This window comes from Lampris incognitus, chromosome 7, assembly GCF_029633865.1.
Source record: "Lampris incognitus isolate fLamInc1 chromosome 7, fLamInc1.hap2, whole genome shotgun sequence".
Lineage (NCBI taxonomy): Eukaryota > Metazoa > Chordata > Actinopteri > Lampriformes > Lampridae > Lampris > Lampris incognitus.
This window is the reverse complement of record NC_079217.1, coordinates 29,416,608-29,440,225: the sequence shown is the minus strand read 5'-3', so window position 1 is coordinate 29,440,225 and position 23,618 is coordinate 29,416,608. Positions and strand designations below refer to the sequence as shown.

The window sequence follows — 23,618 nt, the reverse complement described above, 5'->3', positions numbered from 1 at the left end:
GCGTCCTGCTTTCATGCCTCTGGGACCAATCCCCCTCGCCCAGTATGCAAATTAACATGCTGCACCCTGGAAAATCTGATGTTTTAATGTTTTAATAATCTAGCAAGGGGATAACAATAGCCATGCTAAAGATAGTAAGTGAAGATCTGTATCAGCTCAAGTAAAATCTCTCTCCCTGTCCTAAAGATTTGCCCTGGGAATCCAGAATGGTTCTGTACAATTTTTAGCCACGGATCTGAAAGTATTACAAAGTATCCCAAAACATTCAATCATGGTCTCCTAAGGTTTCTACCAATTCGAAGAGATTTTCTGGGAGAAAGGTCAAAAGGTTATTTAATGTTCTTACTTCTCTACTCGAAAGCATGCCTTTTGGGGGGGGGGGTACTTAAGTGCATTGAACACATTGAATAAGCCTTCATTAGTTATTGACAGACATCTCAAAAAGTAGCATATAAGAAATTGTGTCACATTTTGTGTCATCAACGCTGGTATTTACATATAGGCGGCACCAGTAATATCCAGGAATCAGGAACACTTTATTTGTCATAACCAGCCTGCTCAACAGTAAAATGTGCCTGAACTGAGCCATTATCAGCCATGATGCATTGACTCTGTCTAAGTTCATCCTCTCTATATTTCCAGTTCAGAGCCAGTTGGGTATATTTAGTCACACTCTGAATATTGAAACCCCTCTTTTCTCTTCCCACCGTTGCTATGGCAATATTCATTCTAAGCCGGGCTTGGTATGGGCTTTGTGGTTGCGAAGGAGGTAAACTAAATTATATGACTCTTTAATTGTTCGGTTGTTTTTCTCCAAACAAAGACAGTAAATATAGCCCAGTCTTTCAGTCAGTCAATCAGTGACAACTCTTATGAACATTGGTAACGTCATGTCTAGGCAGTCAAGCGCTGTTTTCCAGTCATTGGATTAATCTTTAGTATATAAAATCTAATAAGCTTTATAATACTAATACCCAATCTAGAAGTGATGTTTTGCATTATAACAAGCACATTTTCAACCCGTCAGTCATGACTTTTCATACATATTTTAGCCTGTTCTGTTAAAGTGGGTGATATTCCTAGTCCCCTTTTCTGTACAGCAGAGACATGATGCCTCAACATCTATTTCCATCACAAATGTTCTCTGGACTGTCACGCTATCAGTGTTGGATTAAAACTTGTATGGCAATTATTAACACGAAGCATCAACTGTACAGGGTGCTTTTGTTTGCTTCCCCTGCAGGCTAGCATGACTTGAACATTCACACTCCGCATTACCTAGCAAGTTGAAACAACATGTTGTGGAGTGAGTGAGTGATCAGGCTTAATCATTCATATGCTGATGACAGATCCATGTTCTCATTGTTTGCTGACATGTTTGTGAAGAGGAGCTGTGAATTCCTTCTTGACTAAAACAAGGCAGTGGCGGTTGCCATGGAGACCCCGTCACCTTCTGCGTGGAGGGAAAGCAGAGAAATGGCCCGCTTTGTTATCATTTCTCTGTTTGGGCAACACTTGTGTGCATTTGAGAAGTACCAATACTCTTTGTCTGACGTCGTAAAAGTGGATTTTACTTCTCACCTATTTTTAGTCTGTTTTTTAGACTGACTTAAAATATGATCCTACTATATCCTAATTTTTGTGATATGAGCTCATAGAATCTTCTCATTCTTGCATGATTCACGTTTTGTAAATATTTCTTCCTTCCCAAGAGATTAGATGGATGGATGACACCATTGTCAAGGCATCATTTTAAAATTGTTTTTCCTGACCTGATCAAATTTCGCTTATAGTTACATCAATGATCCTGGCTACGAAGGTAATAAATGACCTTAATGAACTTGATATGGCCTGTCACACTCATGCAAATACAAACACACATACAAAAGCAAAAAAACACACTCCCCTGACCTACTGTAGTTACCTGATGACACCATTAGCTCCATCAAACTGCTCATTCAGCAGATGGTGATGGTGACAATGGTAACTCTGATAACAATACTGTATGTGTGCGTTTGTGTTTGTGTTCGCATGTATGGGCGTGTAACTGGGTGTGTGCCTGAGATTATATGATGAAAGCACTAGCAACCAATCCAGGATGTGACATGAAAAATGATATGGCTAAAAGTGCATGATTAGCACATCAGAGACGCTCTATTCTGGGCTAAGTGTGTGTTTGTGTGTGTGTATATGTGAGTGTGTGTGTGTGCGCGTGCGCACAAGTTTTTCTTTGTCCATGTAAGGGTGTGCTCACATATCTGTTGGTTTGTGTATGTGATGCTGTAGTGGGAGCAAATCAATGTGTGGAAGCCATAGACTTTGATTGGTAGAAAAAAAAATTTTGTTTGTTTGTTTTTTTTTTTTTATTATTCTAGCAATAACCTTTGCTGACAATTTTTCAAGTCTTAATACTATATAGATCATTCCATGATCTCGGTGAGCTTTAACATGAACCAAACTAACCCTTGCAGGCTTAAAACAACAAGGTGAAAGGTCAACAATGGAGGTTCAGCTACAGTCCCCATCCAGATCCTGTTGTGTGTGTAAAGGCTTTTATGCACAAATAAATACATTTGGCCTGCTGTTACAGATATCTTCGGCTGATGTTGCTGTGAATGTTGATTGTGAACTATAGAGCCTAACATCAGTGGAGGGAAAATTCATCTGTCCTTTCCTTAGTTCCCAAGTGGAGGAATGCAATGCTGGAAGATTACCACCCACTTGTGCAGACTGCAAGTTGGACTAGTTTTTTGCAAATCTGCCATATGCATATATCTACCATCTCCATTTGATTCTCATCTTCAGTTTTTGCATTTGTGGATGCATGCAAGCGTGTGTGTATGTGTGAGAGAGAGCGCAGTACAAATGTCATTCTCTACCATTGTGTATGTGCCTACATGCACTCGTGAGTGTGCTTTCATCCCAGACAGTCTGCTGGCTCAGACAGAGATAATCATGCAAGATGAATGTCAATGTGCTCTGCTTCCTACCAGCTTAATGAGTAGGTGTACCGTATTTACTTACCCATACCCCAATGGGTACCATGCACGATGCACCATAGGGCTGCACACTTAATCGAAATTGTGTTGAAATCACAAAATGGATAAGTGCAATATCCAAATCGCATCAGCTGCAGTTTTTTGATAAAGGTTAAATGTGAGAGTATGCCATCATAAATGAAGTATGCTGGAGCTACAGAGATGCACTGGCCTACAAATCATGTCTATTCTCCAGACGTTAAAAAAAAATGACGGTTTGGTGTAAACCCCAGAAGAAGAAAAAAAATCACATCATCCTCATTTTACCAGTTTTTTTCCCAGTTAAAATGAAAACTATGGTGCAAAAGTGATCACTCCCACTAAAATTGCAAATATTGCAGTTGCAAAATAATTGCAACATGATTTCATTTACCATATTCTGCAGCTCTAATGCACCACACAATAAATCAGAGCTTGTCTAAAAATGGATAAGAAAAGCAAGACATAGCTATCTTGATACACCGTAAAATGCTACAGCCTCGGAGTCCTATGATATTATCTCTGTAGCCCTTATAATTAAAATTAACCAAGATGGTTCACTCTACCTCTGCCCTTGACACATTCTCTGCACTAATAATCTTGAGAAAATCCTTAAAATGACTTAGCCATATAGCTAAACTAGTGTAGATTCCTAAATTCCTCCCCACCCACTAGCATTAACCTTGATTTTTTTTCACCCTGACTTTTTTTTTAAGAATGCTATTGTTTAAGCAACCCTCAAACTCGCCCCCCCCCCTCAATTGTCCCCCTTTTTCTCCCCAATTGTATCTGGCCAATTACCTTTTTGAGCCGTCCCGGTCGCTGCTCCACTCCCTCTGCCGATCCGGTGGGTGCCCCGACCGACCAGAGGAGGCGCTATTGCAGCGACCAGGAGAAATACCCACATCCGACTTCCCACCCGCAGACACGGCCAATTGTGTTTGTAGAGACGTCCGACCAAGCCGGAGGAAACATGGGGATTCGACCCGGCGATCTCGTGTTGACAGGCAACGGAATAGACTGCTACACTAGCCGGACGCCGCCACCCTCAAACTCACTCCCTATTTAAATGAACACCGACGTGATGTCATCATTTCAGGGATTACTTCCGGTTCTTTTTTTCTTTTCCCTGTGGAGAAAATTATTTGGATTTCTGGTTCCCATTTACAAGTTATTTCATCCTTTAAATATGTAAAACTGGGACATTAGAAACACCAGAGATTTAATTCCTTACACATTTTGTCAACTTAATCTAATCTGAATATTTCCGAACAAATTAAGTGCAGATGTACATCATCTGAGAGATGGTGAATTGTGTTTGAAATTCTTGTGTGTGTGAACACTTCAGCTGAATATGGTGACAACGGGCCGGGGTGCAAAACACATGACAGCCACCCCTCTTACAACATAATACCAACAAAATCTCATGTAAGCCTACACATCATGACAGCATGTACACAGCCAAGCAACCACTAGCAACAGACACTTCAGAACCGTGGACAGTGAACGATCATGACATTTAGGAACCCACCACCACAAACAAGCAATATTGTTAATGAATAATATTATCAAATGGGCACAGCGGCCTAGTAAATATATATATATACACTCACCGGCCACTTTATTAGGCACGCCTGTCCAACTGCTCGTTAACGCAAATTTCCAATCAGCCAATCACATGGCAGCAACTCAATGCATTTAGGCATGTAGACATGGTCAAGACGATCTGCTGCAGTTCAAACCGAGCATCAGAATGGGGAAGAAAGGTGATTTAAGTGACTTTGAACGTGGCATGGTTGTTGGTGCCAGACGGGCTGGTCTGAGTATTTCAGAAACTGCTGATCTACTGGGATTTTCACGCACAACCATCTCTAGGGTTTACAGAGAATGGTCTGAAAAAGAGAAAATATCCAGTGAGCGGCAGTTCTGTGGGCGAAAATGCCTTGTTGATGCCAGAGGTCAGAGGAGAATGGCCAGACTGGTTCAAGCTGATAGAAAGGCAACAGTAACTCAAATAACCACTCATTACAACCGAGGTATGCAGAAGAGCATCTCTGAACGCACAACACGTCGAACCTTGAGGCAGATGGGCTACAGCAGCAGAAGACCACACTGGGTGCCACTCCTGTCAGCTAAGAACAGGAAACTGAGGCTACAATTTGCACAGGCTCACCAAAATTGGACAATAGAAGATTGGAAAAACGTTGCCTGGTCTGATGAGTCTCGATTTCTGCTGCGACATTCGGATGGAAGGGTCAGAATTTGGCGTCAACAACATGAAAGCATGGATCCATCCTGCCTTGTATCAACGGTTCAGGCTGGTGGTGGTGGTGTAATGGTGTGGGGGATATCTTTTGGCACACTTTGGGCCCCTTAGTACCAATTGAGCATCGTGTCAACGCCACAGCCTACCTGAGTGTTGTTGCTGACCATGTCCATCCCGTTATGACCACAGTGTTCCCATCTTCTGATGGCTACTTCCGGCAGGATAATGCGCCATGTCATAAAGCTCGAATCATCTCAGACTGGTTTCTTGAACATGACAATGAGTTCACTGTACTCAAGTGGCCTCCACAGTCACCAGATCTCAATCCAATAGAGCACCTTTGGGACGTGGTGGACCAGGAGATTCGCATCATGGATGTGCAGCCGACAAATCTGCAGCAACTGCGTGATGCTATCATGTCAATATGGACCAAACTCTCTGAGGAATGTTTCCAGTACCTTGTTGAATCTATGCCACGAAGGATTAAGGCAGTTCTGAAGGCAAAAGGGGGTCCAACCCGGTACTAGCAAGGTGTACCTAATAAAGTGGCCAGTGAGTATATGTTACAGTGTTATGACCCTCTGTCTGAAGAGGGTGCAACAATTAGTGTACTGGGTAACAGTGAGGTGAGGGTGCAACACAGTGAGACATAAATGTTTAAATATTTATTAACACCATGACAGGAAAAGGGAACCGAGCGGTTGCCAAAACAATAAACTACTAACAAAAGTACCCCACCCTTGACAGTGCTGAAAAGCACCAAACCTAAAGACAGAAGGTGGCAACCGCTGCTAACCTAGTGTGTCTAACAGAGGTAAGCCACGTGATGGGGTGTTTGCCCATGGGCACCTTACCTTGATCCCCTTGCCCAAAAGAACTAAACAAATTAAAGGCTAAACATAACCAAAATACTCAAGATTTAAACAATGCAAAACTTAAATGAAAACAGGCCAGACATTACAAACAAAGTAGCTACAGAAACAAAGACATCAACACAAACAAACTAGCGGGCCGGTGGACTGAAGACATGTGGGGGTTTAAATGGGAGACTGCACAACTGATGGAAATTTGATGATTCGTTGACCGGTTGATTAGGTGATGAGGAGCACCTGGCGGATACCTGAATGTAGAGTCGGAGTGAGGGTTAGATACAGGAGGCAACACAACACAACTATACGGCCACAGGTGTGTCCGTAACATACAGTCAATATGCATAATGACTGCTGAGTTGGTAAATTTACAGACTGAGTGGTAATTTTGCATAATGACCGTTTTCCCAAATAAACCTGAACATATGGCGGCGGCGGCGGCCAGAATGAAATCAGTTGACACGGCAGCCTATTCGATTTTAGATGACTTACAAAATTAAGCTCTGGTGTAGGTCTTCCTTTGCCAATTAACTCCAACTTTTCATTAAAAGTTAATCTTGAAAACGGAAAAAAAATCAAACAATCACAGAGGGGTGATTGATTGATTTTTTGACACTAAAACAATCACGGAGGGGAATTATAATGGTTATGGAGGCAGAAATTCAAGCTCCAATTTTCTTAGAGCAGTAGAAGAGAAGGAACTCATGGACATTGTAAACAAATGCGAGAACAAAAACATCTACTGACGAATGATATTGATATGACAACAGTTAAAGTAATCAAAGGTATTGCAAAACCACTAAATCACATCTATAACACGTCCTTTCAATCTGGTAAAGTTCCAAGCAAAGAAATAGACACCAATTGACTAACTACAGACCGATTTCATTATTGTCACAATTCTCCAAAATACTAGCAAAACTAATTGCTGTTAGACTAGACAAATTCATTGAGAAGCACAATCTGCTGACCAATAGCCAGTACGGGTTTCGACCAGCAGATCCACATCTGTGGAAATATTTATAGACCTAAAAAAAAAGCTTTTGACACTATTGACCACAAGTGATTAATATATAAATTGTAAAGGTATGGTATCAGAGGGGTGGTTCAGAATTAGCTAAGAAGCTATCTAAGTAACAGGCAGCAGTTTGTAATCAGAATGATAGGTGAACATAAATCATCATACATGAATATTATATGTGGTGTACCCCAGGGGTTGGTTTTGGGTTCAAAACTATTCATTCTGTACTTAACTGAGATTGATTGATTGATTGATTGATTGATTGATTGATTGATTGATTGATTGATTGATTGATTGATTTTATTAGCCATACGACCAAGGCCTGTGGAATTAGTTTTTGGTACACTTCACACACTGCAGCACAATACATAACATAGACAATAGTTACACAATAACAGAAATAAACATATCTGGCACAACAGGTGAATGGTGGTGTTTATGCCAATGGTGTGTGAGGAGGGGACTATAGGGGGGAATTCAGAATCCTTATGGCTAGGGGAAAAAACGGTTTGCAAAGTGTTTAGTCTTAGTGGACAGTGACCTGTAGCACCTCCCTAAGGGGAAGGAGCTGGAAGAGGTGATGAGCAGGATGTATGGGGTCGGAGATGATCTTCTTTGCTCACTTTACAGTCTGATTAGTATGTAGAGATTCAACTGAGGGGAGTAGGTTGCCTATGATTTTGGATGCCTTGGTGACAATCCACTGCAGTTTTTTTCACGTTTGACTGTCTGCTGCCATACCATACTGTAATACAAGATGTTATGATGGACTCGATGATGGCTTAGTAAAACAGAATGAGCAGTTGATGTTTCCAGTCGACCCTCCCATGGGGAGGGTCGGCTGGGATGGTCTCTGGCCAGTCTGACCTCCCCATATCCGGCCTATTTTAAACGTTTCTCCCCCTCTGTGAGCTCCAGGTGGGGACCGGCCGTTCGGAAAAGTCATCCCGCCCGTGGAGGCACGTCGTTTGCCTTATTTTGTTGAAAATATCGGTTCTGGACCGAAGGTAAAAAAAAAATCATGGGGCGGTTCCCCTGGCCCCGGGGCATGTCCTTGGCCGTCCTGCGACCCCCAGGAGCCCATACAGATCCCACGAAAAACCCTGGATAAAAGAACGCCATGGGGAACCTTGGCCAAAATCAACACTATAATACAGTGATGTTGACAATGGATTATTAAAAATATACCGATAATAGCTGAAATATTTAACTTACCCTACAGTGCAAATGCACAATTGGTCCACAATGTGTTCAGAATTAGTTGATGGGGTTTCTCATTCTTTGAGTGCGACCGGTAAGCTTTACCCTCAATTGCAGTCGCAAGTCCACGCAAGTCAATTTTACTTTTAATATTCTGAATGTATCCCTCCACCGCATACTGTAGCCCCTTCTGCCTTTCACGGGATGATATTAAGGATGAATTACTCCAAAATACATCCCTTATTTTCTCTGGGAATGCGCTGATTTCTTCCTTCATGTTTTTGGGGTTTTCCGGCTACTTTCTGGATGGTTCGGAAAAGCTTGATGGGCATAGCAACAGTAACTAAGGGGAGACGGGACTTTGCGAAAGGTCAATCGTGTCTGTGTCTGTAGGGACGCATGCTCAAGCCGGAGGTAAGGCGGGGATTCGACCCGGCGATCCCGTGTTGGTAGGAATAGACCGCTACGCCACTCGGACGCCCCATATCATGCTTATTTACATAATAATATATTCGCAACGATGTCCTCCTCACTCGCAGCAATGTTACTGGCGGCTTCCATTGTGAAACAACAGGCTAACTAGCTAGCCCCAGGAATGTATTGTGTACATCATAAAATCAAAATTCTCACATTCAACACTGTTCTTCTTCACTCTCAGATTTCTCCATATCCTCCCTACATCCATCTCATTCATAACCCTCTCCCACACTTTCTCTGCAGCTGGTCCTCTCACTTCTTCCCCTCTTAAACATCTATACATCACTTTCGTTTTCACACTCATCAGACTCACTCTCCTCTCTCCTTCTCCCACATACATTTCTATCTCTTCTTCCTCATTCAACACAGCCTCTCTCTCAATCATACTGACCCATTCTCTCGGCATCCCCCCTTGATATTTCCAAATATCCTCTCCACTGTTCTCAACCACATTTCATCACCCCTTCCCCTCACTTCATCTTCCAGTACGTGGGCCCTCAGTCGACTAAAGGGTCCAACCCATTATCCAAGGGCTAGCGAGTCTAGTCATTCATTGTCATTACACTACTCAGCTTCTCTGGGAAGCGTGTCCCCGCGCTTCAGCATATCAGCTTCCTCACACCTCTGGGCACACACGCTTCCGATGGCCTCAGGTGTCACCATCCCACCTCTGACACCAATGTAGGGAATTCAGGGGGCAGCCGGGAACCACCGCAGCTGGGACATGAATATGGGTCTCCCGCACCACGGGCAAGTACATTAACCAGTTTGGCTAATGGGCCCGATCCTTTAGTTGGCTGTTTAGTGCACCGACCCAGGTTCGCGTTCCAGCTGCAGCGGTTCCCGGCTGCCCCCTTAACGATTGGTCAATTTTACTGTTATTTGAAATTACTCTCTCATTGAACTACTAATGCTCAGACCACTTTAGAATTGTAGTTGAACCACCAATCACAGAGCTGAATGCATAGCATTTGCTTCCTGTATTGTGCAGCACAACTTGCATTGAATTCGAACTATACAGTACAGTGGGAATTGAGTTTGAAATGTATAGTAGCTGAATTAACCCAAGAGGTGAGAAGGGGTAGAAAAAATAACCTTATACTTCCTCCTACTCCTTTTCGAACATGTTACAAATAACCTGATGCATACAGAATTTGTTCGCTGAGTTTGAAGTGTGGATTTGTTGATCACTTCGGATTTTTGGCAATGGCTAATCTGTTTGTTATATACTGCTTATTACATGTTCGAAATAAGTCATCATTCATTCCTAACAACTGCAGAGGCTGCAAAATTCGGATAGAGAGACAAAGGAGCTTCCTTCATTTAACCCTTCACATTCCAACACAACCTGAATAGGCAGGTTTGAAGGGTTTATTTCCTCAGAAACATTTTGTTTAAATGTTGATTGTCAAATTATGAATTCATAAAATAAAATCAGAACCGATGACTTTTTAAATATTTTTTGTATACCTTAGGCACTCCCTGAAGGCCTCCCCTGACGGTTCCCCTCTGGGCTTTTTACTTATGCCATTATCGGAAGTCATGATACTGAGTAATATGATGTGCACATAGTTGAACTCCACTTAACAGCACACCATTTGCCAGCTCTACAAAGTCATATAAATAGATGTGAGCAAAGCCATAGACCTGCCTTACACAGTGCTATACATTAACCAGATGCAAAGGTTCTGACCTGTCCAGGCCATTTCACATCAGCCCCGGTATGAGGCTCATCACTCAGACAATGATTCGGTTCCCCATGCACCACTGAAGCCCCTGCTGTGACACGATAGCAGTGTAAATGAGGGTCACGAAGGACGACCATTTGCTGGACATGACGTAATGGCTTGCATTATGCCATGTCAAGTAACCAGGCCTGGCAGGCACACTGCCACCTAGATCACTTACAGAGCCTTTTGTTGGCGCCAGTCATTGTGAAAAGAAGACTCCTTGGTTTGCTGTGTGTGTGTGTGTGTGTGTGTGTGTGTGTGTGTGTGTGTGTGTGTGTGTGTGTGTACGTGTGTGTGTGTACGTGTGTGTGTGTGTAAAGAAGACTCCTTGGTTTGCTGTGTGTGTGTGTGTGTGTGTGTGTGTGTGTGTGTGCGTGTGTGTGTGTGTGTGCGTGCGTGCGTGCGTGCGTGCGTGCGTGTGCAGGCTACCTGATAGGAGCTCTGGATACTCTGAAAAGACAGGGACTTACCATCCTATTATTGATAGCATTCTAAAAAGTAATCTTTCCCATTTACCTAGACCCTTAATAAAACTATCACTTCAAACCCCTGTGTTGCTGTGAACATGGTGCATTATGGTGTAAGTTAGTGATTTAATTTCAGGGCTGGGAAATTATCTATTTTACCCACCAATAACAACTGTCATTATGGCACACTACACAAATATGCAATCACTTTATTCTTGTTGTATCCTCAACCGTACTCTCAGTATTTGCTGCTGACTACGTTTCATTCTTAAATCGCAACAAAGCTTGAATCAACACAAGATCGGGAGTTTTTAGGGATTTGGCGTGTGAGGTAAATATGCACCGCAATAAATGTCAGGGTCAAGATGATGTACAGTGCACCCGGAAAGTATTCACACCCCTTCACTTTCCCCACTTTTTGTTATGTTACAGCCTTATTCCGAAATGGATTAAATTCCTTTTTTCCCTCATCAATCTACACACAATACCCCATAATGACAAAATGAAAAAGGTTGTGTAGAAATTTTTGCAAATTTATTAAAAATAAAAAACTGAAATATTGCATGTACATAAGTATTCACACCCTTTACTCAGTACTTGGTTGAGGCACTCTTGGCAGCGATTACAGCCTCAAGTCGTCTTGGGTATGAAGCTACAAGCTTGGCACAGCTATAGTTGGGGTATTTCTCCCATTCTTCTCTGCAGATCCTCTCGAGCTCTGTAAGGTTAGATGGGGAGCATCGCTGCACAGCTATTTTCAGGTCTTTCCAGAGATGTTCAATGGGGTTCAAGTCTGGGCTCTGGCTGGGCCACTCAAGGACATTCACAGACTTGTCCCGAAGCCACTCCTTCGTTGTCTTGGCTGTGTGCTCAGGGTTGTTGTCGTGTTGAAAGGTAAACCTTCGCCCCAGTCTGAGGTCCTGAGCGCTCTGGAACAGGTTTTCATCAAGGATCTCTCTGTACTTTGCTCCATTCATCTTTCCCTCGATCCTGACTAGTCTCCCAGTTCCTGCTGCTGAAGAACATCCCCACAGCATGATGCTGCCACCATCATGCTTCACTGTAGGGATGATATTAGCAAGGTGACGAGAGGTGCCTGGTTTCCTCCAGACGTGATGCTTGGCATTCAGGCCAAAGAGTTCAATCTTGGTTTCGTCAGACCAGAGAATCTTGTTTCTCATGGTCTGAGAGTCATTTAGGTGCTTTCTGGCAAACTCCAAGCGTGCTGTCATGTGCCTTTTACTGAGCAGAGGCTTCCGTCTGGCCACTCTACCATAAAGACCTGATTGGTGGAGTGCTGCAGAGATGGTTGTCCTTCTGGAAGGTTCTCCCATCTCCACAGAGGAACACTGGAGCTCTGTCAGAGTGACCATCGGGTTCTTGGTCACCTCCCTGACCAAGGCCCTTCTCCCCCGATTGCTCAGTTTGGCTGGGCGGCCAGCTCTAGGAAGAGTCCTGGTGGATCCAAACTTCTTCCATGTACGAATGATGGAGACCACTGTGCTCTTCAGGACCTTCAAAGCTGTAGAAATTTTTTTGTACCCTTCCCCAGATCTGTGCCTCGATACAATCCTGTCTCGGAGGTCCACAGACAATTCCTTTGACTTCATGGCTTGGTTTCTGCTCTGACATGCACTGTCAACAGTGGAACCTTATATAGACAGGTGTGTGCCTTTCCAAATCATGTCCAATCAATTGAATTTACTAGAGGTGGACTCCAATCAAGATGTAGAAACATCTCAAGGATGATCAGTGGAAACAGGATGAACCTGAGCTCAATTTTGAGTGTCATAGCAAAGGGTGTGAATACTTATGTACATGCAATATTTCAGTTTTTATTTTTAATAAAATTGCAAAAATTTCTACAAAACCTTTTTCACTTTGTCATTATGGGGTATTGTGTGTAGAGTGATGAGAAAAAAAAGGAATTTAGTCCATTTTGGAATAAGGCTGTAACATAACAAAATGTGGGGAAAGTGAAGGGGTGTGAATACTTTCCGGATGCACTGTAGGTTGAATGTGCTTTCCTTCCACAGACACTCACATACATTTCACAACCATTTGTGTTGGAGGAAAACACAAACAATGATTTCCTTTACCCTGTCAGAAGTAAGGTTAAACTAACCTGTTTTTTAAAGCTGTTGTTAAGTAAATACTCCTGTCATTTGTCACGTGCCTCAGTGCTCTTACTTCTTGTGCTACATGTGTTGTTGTAGTTCATGTTGCTGGCTCTGAGTAATACCTGCTAGCTGTTATTAACCAGGTTACCACATGGTGCTCCAAGCCTATTAAGCTTCAGCGATGTAAGTTTATTTGTGGTTCTTTGCGTTGGTCTTGAGGAATTAGTTCTTTCACTGTGCTACTGGGCTGCAAAATACCTGGACACTAGTGGCCCTGAGGGGTGCCTGGTATAGTTCTGCTGTATATTTCTCCATAGCTACATATTGTACGTGGGTTTATGTTGACTGATTGTCTCTTGAATTGTGTGAATTGTGAACGAACAGGACAACGAATTAATAATTCTTGCTCTTTTTTCTCTCTCCCCTCTCCCCCATCCCTCTCCTCAGCACTGCCAGTAACTCAAACAGGAGCACGCCTGCTTGCTCGCCAGTCCTGCGTAAACGCTCGCGCTCCCCCACACCACAGAGCCAGGAGGGTGAGAACATGGTAGAGAAGGGCTCAGACCACTCCTCTGACAAGTCCCCCTCCACGCCTGAGCAAGTGGTCCAGAGAACCTACTCTCTGCAGTCGGCACGAAGCGGGGGCAAGAACTCTAAGGTGAAGCACCACAGGAAGCTCACGCACTCCTGTAACAGACACCCGCTTCACAGATGAAGCTTAACCGTAGACCCAAGACCAGAAGTTGGTAAAAATTAGTGCTTTGTCATCTTAAAGGAAACATTTTGGGTTTTTTTACAACTTGGGTTTTATTTTTGTAGTTTTTGCCATTGTGTATATACTAGGTTATGAGATCATTTTGCTCACTGGCATTGTTTTGGAGATTTTGGAAACAGCACCACGGTTGAACACAGCTTTACAACAACATGTTATGGGGCATCTGAACACAAACATCAGACATGTTTCAACAAGTCCAACTTAAGCCAGTTATCTAAAATTATCTAAAACGATAATGCGAGTTAAATGCAAGGAAAAAGTTGTTGATCTACTTCCAGGTTCAATTGAAGTGAGTGACCAGCCTATACATACCGTAGGAAGTAGCGCTCATCGACTAACTGCCAAGCCAGCAAAATAGAGGTCATACGGCAGAGAATGGGAAATCATATATACATAGTTTAACTGAGGTACTAGAAGGTTTTTTGTTGTTTTTGTTCAAAGGGCCGTTTTAAGGATTGTGTTCGGTTGCCTCATTACACACCAATGTAAAACAAAGTCTAGCAGTGGTCCAAAATCTCCAAATGAAGCCAGTGAGTAAAATTATATTATAATCGAAATGCAGGACAGTAGAAGCTAAAAAAAAAAAGATCCGGGTGGTAAAACAACCAGACTCATCCTTCAATAAAACTGCCCACAAAGTGTCTCAGAGCTCAGCAGCAGAACTTGCAGCCTGTTTACCAGATACAATTTTTGTTAGCTTGAAGCACCAAATCTGTTGAGTCGCATGCTACCATGTGCCAGGCACACTGTATCAGCACTTTATTCAAAGCCTTTTAAATGTCATGTTTGTTTTTGTTTTTTGCTTCAAGATATGATCATGTAATGGCAGAGTATATTGAAACACTAATAATATTCGACTCAACATTGTGTAAAGCTGCAAAATGTTTGGTAAGGTTGAGCCGTTAGTGCTTTGTAAGCACATCAACATGCTAACATGAAAAGAACGGTATGTGACATGTCTTTTTGAAGAACTGATGATGATAGAGTATGCTGTAACTCATTTTATCCTTACATAATGCCTGTTCTTTTACAGGAAGAGTGTGACTTGTTGTTTTTTCTTGTCTAAAGCTGTAACGGATCAATAAGACAACAGTGAAATGGCATTAGCAGCTTTGTGCTTTTCTTTGCCATTTCATGGTGGTTTTTACCCTTTCATACCTCGGCATTAGCCCTTTATGCTGCGTCAGATAAGACCTTCTCATGAGAGGCTCCAGGTACAGTCAGGTTCTCCCAGACTATCAGACTAGATCAGGTTCCCTGATCACTATCAGATGGTATGCTAACTGAAAACATAAAGTCATGGATGACTTCTAAAACTTGTCCGCATTGGTCTGTTTTCTGTTTGTTTGTATGTAGATAAATGAAAAATCCTAATGATTGGCTATCGGCATGTACCTTCAAAAGAGCTCATCCCTACGAGTCTTTAATGCCATCATAACCACCGTTGCTGAAGGTTTGGCTAATGTAGATCACCAACCAGGAGCAATTTCCCTCCATTCTTATCCTCGACGTTTCACAACTATTCACTATTATGCCATCTGGCTCCCCCTTTCCCAACCCAGAGTTACTATTAAAACCTCTGAAAATATGTGCGGGGAATTTATTTTACTAAAATAATTTTACCCTGTCTTTGACATTTACTATACCTTGGTAAACGTATATGTATAACATCAGCTTAGTTATTGTTTATTATAATTGTTTATTTAGTTGTGTCTAGTTTCTTATCATTAATTATTTGTTTTGTTTTATTAGCACACAAGGAATGTGTATCTTCGATCATGTATGACAAAAAACCTAAATATGTATGTGATCCTTGTGATCCATTGTAATACTATCTCAACAATTATAAAAGATGATGGCAGCAATAAAATCAAATAATCTGATTAAACTCTAAAACATTAACATTAGCATCCCAGTGCGTCATGCTAGTTAGAAATGCAGTCATTTCATTTTATTTTCAGTTCAATAGTTGAAAGATTTATAATCTCATATATTGCCAAGCTCCAAGCATTTACAAAATACAAATACTACAAGACAATAAATACAAAACTGCTGTCAAATCAATTTTCCATTTTATTGCATTCTACTTAGCAACCTCATCCAGGAGGTAGATCTATCTAAGCTACCTTTTTTAAAGTTTTTCCTAAGAAACCTCTGTCAGACCTCGTTGAATTCATAGAAAAGCAGAACTTTCTCATTATTCATAATCCATGATCCTCAGTCATTAAAAACACTTCTGTTATTTTATTGCATAGGTACGGTAAAGTGAGCCAGGGTAGGGCGGACAAATGGAAATGTTGAGATTACCATTAACTCACCAAAAAAAAAAAGTGAACAAAAACTATCTGAGAATGTACGCTAAATGTTAGAAGCAAACCCACTTCCTTCATGTCTCAGAAGTCCTCCTTTAAGCCATGTCCGCCTCCTCCACCTGCTGATTTCATCAGTAGTGCAGCTGACGCTTTATTTTTACAATTCACCTTCTATTTTGAATCACGAAACCCCTCCCTTACAAATTCTCCCAATATAGTAGACCTAAGCCTTGCCATCCTCCTCCAATTTCCCATCTGATCGCCCCCTCTCTCTCTCTCTCCATCCCACAAATTGTGAGTCACTTGTTGCTTCTGCCATTGTGTTCTTTGTGTCATCTGTGTTTGTGTTGTTTTGTTTTGTTGTGTTTCTCGTGACACAGAGTGCACGCCTCCTCTCTTCCATTTGCTGCTACTGCTGCTGCTATGTGCCATATGACCGTGTCTGCGATCTGATAATGACTGTTTCAACTCTTCTGCTGGGACCTTCAGCTGTTAACTCTTGCAGTTTCTTTCTGTTTTTTCTTTTCTATCTGATTTTTCTTTGTTCTTCTCCTGATTGCATGCTAGTCTCACAAGCGACTTTCCAAAGTAAGCATTACTTCTTTTTTCTGTTCTTTGAATCTCTCTGTCTCAGCCCCCCCCACCCCACCTGTTCCCCCCTCTTTGTCTTGTCAGCTGCTATTTGCCAATGCCCCCCCATCCTGACTGCACAGCCTCCCCTTAACTCAAGCCTAACCCCTCTGCCTGTGCCTCCATCACAACCCCCATCTACACACACACCCCCCAGCAGATGGCATTTTGTTGCAACGCAGATCCCCAGCACACCCTAACAACCATGCCCCGCACCCCCTATACCCCTCCTCTCCCCTCTCTCTCCTCCTGCTATGCTAGTTTCACAGGGATACAAGTATGTGAACTGCCACATTCCTTATGACATCTGAATACTCTAGACCCCTGGTATTTCCCGCTCCTCCATTTCTGCTTTACACAAGTCAATAGAATTTTTTCCTACTATGCTTTATTAAGATATTTTTTCATCTGAGCACCCAAGTTGTAGAAAGGGAAAAGCTAAAAAAAGAAAAAAAAACCTGCTGGTATGTTTTTCCAGAACTCCCGGACCATATTATTATTTGATTTCTCTCCCTGAAAGAATTTCTTACGTATGTTGTTTTGTATCAAGAGCCCAAAATATCTCCCACCATTGCAACTGGTCTTCCTTCACATTTTAGTGCATAGTCTAACTGTTGCATAGCATCCAATGACCTATTTATCTTGTAAGTCATAGATCTTCCCACACTGAATTCTCATTGCTGCTATCAGGGTAATGTTTCTCTGATACATATGAGAATGCATAACCTGCTGGCAGATCTGCTGTGTCCAGATGTGCCAGACAGGCAGTCAAATAGAAGATAATGCAGCGACAGACCACCAAAAGACAGCAAAAGTCAGGTGGGCAGTAAAGGGTAGGCCAGTGTTAATAGTAGCTACATGGTGGTCAGTCTCTGTTCAGTTGCTGTTCTGCTTCAGTGACTCAATCTGTTTGACCTCCCCCTTTAAACACACACACACACACACACACACACACACACACACCACACACAAATTGATTACATCAACCCCCAGCTCTGTGCCACAGTGCCAGCCCTACCCCCGCCCTACTGCTATCTCCCTTGTGAGCCATCAGCAAAAGTCACATGACCTCTTCCATCGCGTGATAGCATCCAGGCAACGTGAGCTTCATCACCCTAGCCTTAATGCAATCCAAATAAAAGAGTGCTTGCTGCAAAAGGGGCACCCTGCTTCTTTGTAGAAAGCACCAGTGTCCCAGGCCGGCTGGCCCAGTGATGACAGCACTAATAAATCCAGCTGTCCATGTAACCCATTAGGTATGGGCACCAATAAAGACTATGCATTTATACCAGCAACACATATTGACAATCAGATTTGGGTAGTGCAAGAACCATTTTGGAGAGTTTACTTCATCGGATCTCTGCGCACCATTGCCATTGTGGTGTCTGTGTTATAATTACAGTAAAGATGTATTGAAGAGAAATGTAGTATATGCACCACAAACATGTTGATCCTCATCAGTTTCTGTCTAGTTTTCTTTTTTCTTTTACTTTTCTTCATGTGGCTGTCTTTGGTTAACTTTGACGTTCTCTTGAATTTTCCTTTCAGTATGACAGACTAAACCTGATTAAAGTAAGCATTTCTTTTTTTGTTTTCATTTGACCCGCTGACCCTGGCTGGCCCTACTATATATACATAGCCTCCCCTTCCTTCTCTATGTTGGCTCAGATAGTATCCAACCCTTGTCTCCCTTCCTCCACCCCCTCCTCCGAATCGATGAGAAAAGACAGTGGTTGGATCCAGGGGTTCCCAGACTTTTCCATGCCAAGACCCCCCCCAAACAGCATTAGCTACTGGCCAGGACCCCCATTTTGCAAGATGTCTTTAAAAACCCATTGACAATACTATGCCAAATGTAGAAAAATAAAGATAAAAAACTTTTGAATATATCCTTACTTTTCTTAATGAAATAATAATTACATTTGTAGTTCAAAATTTTAATCATTCCTTTAGATTCAATATTTCTATGAGCATTTTTTGTCAGTTTAGTTTAACGACATTCAACAACATTTTGTGTGTGTGTGTGTGTGTGTGCATGCGTGCGTGCGTGCGTGCGTGCGTGCGTGCGTGCGTGCGTGCGTGTGTGTGTGAAGAGAGAGTGAGAGTGCATACTAGTAGGAGGGGTGGGCGATGTGTTTTAAATTATTATAAATCATATTATTGTATTATTACGTTGTTATGAATTATATTTGATTATAATACATGTAATAACAGTAATAATAATTCGATTTTTTTTTACATTTTCCCTCATATCCCCTCCAATTTGCTGAGGCCTCCCTAGCGCCCCCTGCCGACCCTCACTTTGAAAACCACTGGTTTAATCCCTAAGATCTTTTCTTTCGAATGTATCGAGGAATTTTTAATAGCCTGCTGTTCACTTATCGAGCTTCCTCTGAAGACATTCTGACACCACCCTTCATAAGCATTTGTTTCACGATGCCAGTGAAAGTCAAGGGCACATAATCCCTTATCCCCAAAACCAACACATACATGCAATTCATTACAATTGACTTAAAATTGGCACTAATGATGTCGAAATATACAAAAACCCAGGCTTTCTTATTTCCTTTGAATGTAGTTCATGTCAGGAAATCAGTCATAAAAAAATAAAATCAATTATTTGTTGTTACCGTTACACCTTGGTGAACGTCGCTGATCTACAACATCTAAGGTTCAGACCATTCCATACACTGCCATCGAGCAGTACCTGTGATGATAATAGTAATAATAATAATAATAATGATGATGATGATAATAATAATAAACTTTATGTATATAGCACAGCCTTCTCAGGTCTACACAAGGCAGTCGTGTACTACACTGCCCAAAACTCACAAGTATGGACGTGTACAAACACACTGGTGTTGGCACACAAACACACAAACATACTGTTTGCACAGACCTGGTGCATGAAGAAGGCTGGGAGTAAGTCCTCTGTGTCTCTGACCTTCAGATCAGATTAGCCCACATTAACAAGCTGTCCTCGCCGTCCCTGCTGTCACGCTCAGGAAAGAAGTACTTGGTAACAGCCCACAAAGGACACATGTGTCTCACATTTGGAGGATGAAATGATTCAGCTTGGCTAAGCTTTCCTTGTCATTTCCATTTTCAGGGTGTTTTAACCATCAAACAAGTCAAGCCAACACATTCAATGACACCCTCCCAGCCTCTGTATTACTTATCAGTCTTGTTTTGTCCATATCACTTATGACAATAACAATAAATTAGCAATCATGTTTGCAGTGATGCCAAGCAGTTGCCTAGCTGTAAACATGTAAATGTAAATTACTTTCTCAAACATTCCCAGAATAGGAAAACATGTTTTAGACTGAGTAGGGTGGCTTGTGCTGTGATGTCTGAAGGGGTGTATTAGGTATCCTACTGTTTTGCTTTCTCTTTCTTTCTACATTGCTCTCCATATTGTTGCCCTCTCTGGATGAGCTGCTGCATGCTTCCTCCCCTGCATTCTCTGCTTGGAACACACATAGACAGACTGGTGGAGGCCTTGTTACACCTGGATATGTTAATTGTCGTATTTTTGATGAAAATACTGTTATCACTGCTGTCCTCTGGTCTTGTACAAATGTGCAGTGAAATTGTCTGTTTTGCAACTCGTAACATTAGGTCTAATGAGTGACCGACAGGTCAAACCATATTAGTTTCCAAATGCACTGTAGTCAAACTAAATTTGCTCCTGAAATCACAGGAAGATTTTGGCACTAGGAAGGTGACACATCTAATCTATCCAGATCTTTTTTTGAAGAAAGCAACCTTTTTTTATATATATATTTTGCCAAAGATGGCTTCCTTTTGCATATGGAGCTGATTTGATTAAAAGAAAAATAACCCCCACCCTGATATCCACTGTTTATGAAGTCCACAGTCAGCTTAGGAACCAGACACTCCTAATGAATAAGTAATCTCCGAGCAGAACAAATCACTTGTAACCCTTTTTGTACAACAAAAAAAAAATGGAAAAAAAAAACCAATCATTGAATAGTTTTCCTGTGTACTTCCTGTGTGTCTGGTAGGAAGGAATCTGAAGTCTGACCTTCACACCTGCTATAAATAAATCAGTTTGCTCAGATCAGATGTCACACCTCCTCTGTCTGCATGTGTTAACTGTATGATGAGCCTTCGTATCATCTACTCACATATGTTCTCTCTCTCTCTCTCTCTCTCTCTCTCTCTCTCTCTCTCTCTCTCTCTCTCTCTCTCTCTCTCTCTCTCTCTCCCTTTTATCTCCACAGAAGAGCCAAAGCTGGTACAATGTAAGTCATATACTATTTTTGCATTTTTTTCCCCAGTATGTGTGTTTTTATGTATTTGTGTGGTTACATGTTTGGCATTTCTATGTAGGAGTGTGTACATAGTTTGTGTGTTTGTGGATGTGTGTACAGCACACAGTAAGCTGTTGCACACAAGTGCTTGTTCTTGGTGAATGTATATTTTAGGAGTTGCTTTGTGGGTTATGAGGTTAAAGGTTGTTGGGGTAGATCCTGCTGACTGTCACCATAGCATCATTTAAACACTAGTGAGGGTCAGCGGCTCGCCAACATGGGATCATCTTGGTCTGAAGATAGCGACAGGTGGGCCTTTGAGATGCAGTAGATGGGATTATGATTGCTAAAGTAGAAAATGTTGCTGTCGAGGCGTCATTATAAGTGTCCATAATTTCGCCAAAGTGCTTCATTCCTCCATCCATCCATTATCCAAACCGCTTATCCTGCTCTTGTTGTGGCACGGTGGTCCAGTGGTTGCCACTGTTGCCTCATAGCAAGAAGGTCCTGGGTTCAAACCCCAGGCCATCCCAGGTCCTCTCTGTGTGGAGTTTGCATGTTTACTCTGTGTCTGCGTGGGTTTTCTCCGTGTGCTCCGGTTTCCTCCCACCATCAGAAAGACATGCATGTTAGGTAGGGTTAATACTCCAGTCTGTGCCCCTGAGCGAAAGAGAACTGGAATTGGTCCCCGGGTGCTGCAGTTGCCCACTGCTCCTATACAATAGGATGGATTAAACGCAGAGAGCACATTCATTGTAACCTGTACAATGACAAAATAAAGTGGCTTTCTTCTTTCTTCTATTAGTAGTTTCATATTTTACCACCAGGTGGTGTGGTACCCCTTTTACAAAGAGTCACTGCAGATTCAGTCAAGCCATTGAAAGAAGCTCTGAACCGCCACACAGATTATAGTTAAACGAGTTCTTGTTTCTTCTATGGGATTGAAGCGGTGTCTGTTGTGAAATGTAAGACCACTGGATTTTGCTGATCAAGTGTTGGACTTCGTACTTTTAAACAATGTCAAACCCTCGTTTCTCCTGAAATGTCTCATTTGGGTGCCCTTTTTTTCCCCATTTGTGTATTTTTTATTTCTTTCCTTTTTTTATACCCCTGTGTCTGTATACTTTTCCCTTTCTCCCCAGCATGAAAGACAACACATCCTGAGAGTAAGCATGACTTGTCTTCTTGTGCCCTTGATTTCTCTCGCCTTCTTTGCTTTGTTTGTTCCTGCGACCGGCCGGAGGACTGCGCCTCCCACCCCGGTGCTGTTCATGTCACTGACCTGTGCTCAAGCTTGTTTCCACCTGTTAGGACAGTAAGGCACCTTCTACTATTGAAATACACCCACTGTACTTCAATGGCTGAACCATCTGTCTAAAGCTTAAGCTACAAACACAGAATATTTTATAGACTATGTATCTTATTTCATGACGTTGCACATACACAAACTGTTGTGTATATTAATCTTCGAAGTCCTTAGATGTGCTTTCTTGGGAGCTAAGCCCTATCAGGTGGTAAGAAGTCTGCTGAGCAGTTCACCATATTTAACAGACTAGCTGACCATTAAAGAAATCACTTCACAATTCAAGCCTTGAATGGCCTTGAACGATAAAGGCAAATGGAGCATGGTGTTTTTAGTCTTGGCATGCTCCCCTCACCACAACTCTTACTGTCTCTGGTAGTGTCATTATGTATGGATAATGGGAGCCTTTAGCTTCATTGTTCAGGTATGACAGTCAAAAGCCTCTGTGTGGATGGAGAAAGCAGAGGAGTGCTGCTACATCTGATGCATCATCCCATACACTGAGACTCATGGTTTGTCTATACTCACTCCTGTTTGTTTGACCAATTGACAACTATGAGAGGAGCACATCAAGTCACCATCTAGATTTGATGTTTCTCTGATCAACACTGGGATATTGATACCAAACAAGGTGCAAATGTCAGGTTTAGAGACAGTGAGGAGTTTACTAACCACTGACACGGGATGCAATGACTGCACAACATATTGCAACCACAAGCGCTTTCAATTAAATAAAGCTTTTATTTTGAATCCAATCAACACTTATTGATTTTACCTGTTAATGTCATAAAAATGCAGGGGGTATCCGAGTGGCGTGGCGGTCTATTCCGTTGCCTACCAACACGGGGATCTCCGGTTCGAATCCTTGTGTTACCTCTGGCTTGGTCAGGCATCCCTACAGACACAATTGGCCGTGTCTGCAGGTGGGAAGCAAGATGTGGGTATGTGTCCTGGTCGCTGCACTAACGCCCCCTCTGGTTGGTCGGGGCGCCTGTTCGGGAGGGAGGGGGAACTGGGGGGAAGAGTGTGATCCTCCCACGTGCTACGTCCCCCTGGCGAAACGCCTCACTTTCAGGTGAAAAGAAGCAGCTGGCGACTCCACATGTATCGGAGGAGACATGTGGTAGTCTGCAGCCCTCCTCGGATCAGCA

General features: G+C 42.4%; 1 protein-coding gene across 3 annotated transcripts in view; it reads left to right on the top strand.

The window, feature by feature from the left end:
• gramd1bb (GRAM domain containing 1Bb) overlaps positions 1 to 23,618 on the top strand; it is a 140,896-nt gene that overhangs the window by 98,763 nt on the left and 18,515 nt on the right. For 2 of the 3 annotated variants that reach the window (XM_056283005.1, XM_056283004.1), the window contains exons 3-4: positions 13,615 to 13,825; positions 21,135 to 21,155. In XM_056283005.1, the coding sequence (XP_056138980.1) occupies positions 13,615 to 13,825; positions 21,135 to 21,155 (232 nt within the window). Of the gene's footprint in view, positions 1 to 13,614; positions 13,826 to 16,821; positions 16,843 to 21,134; positions 21,156 to 23,618 lie in introns of all 3 variants that reach the window. The other variant, XM_056283006.1, reaches the window with a different exon arrangement.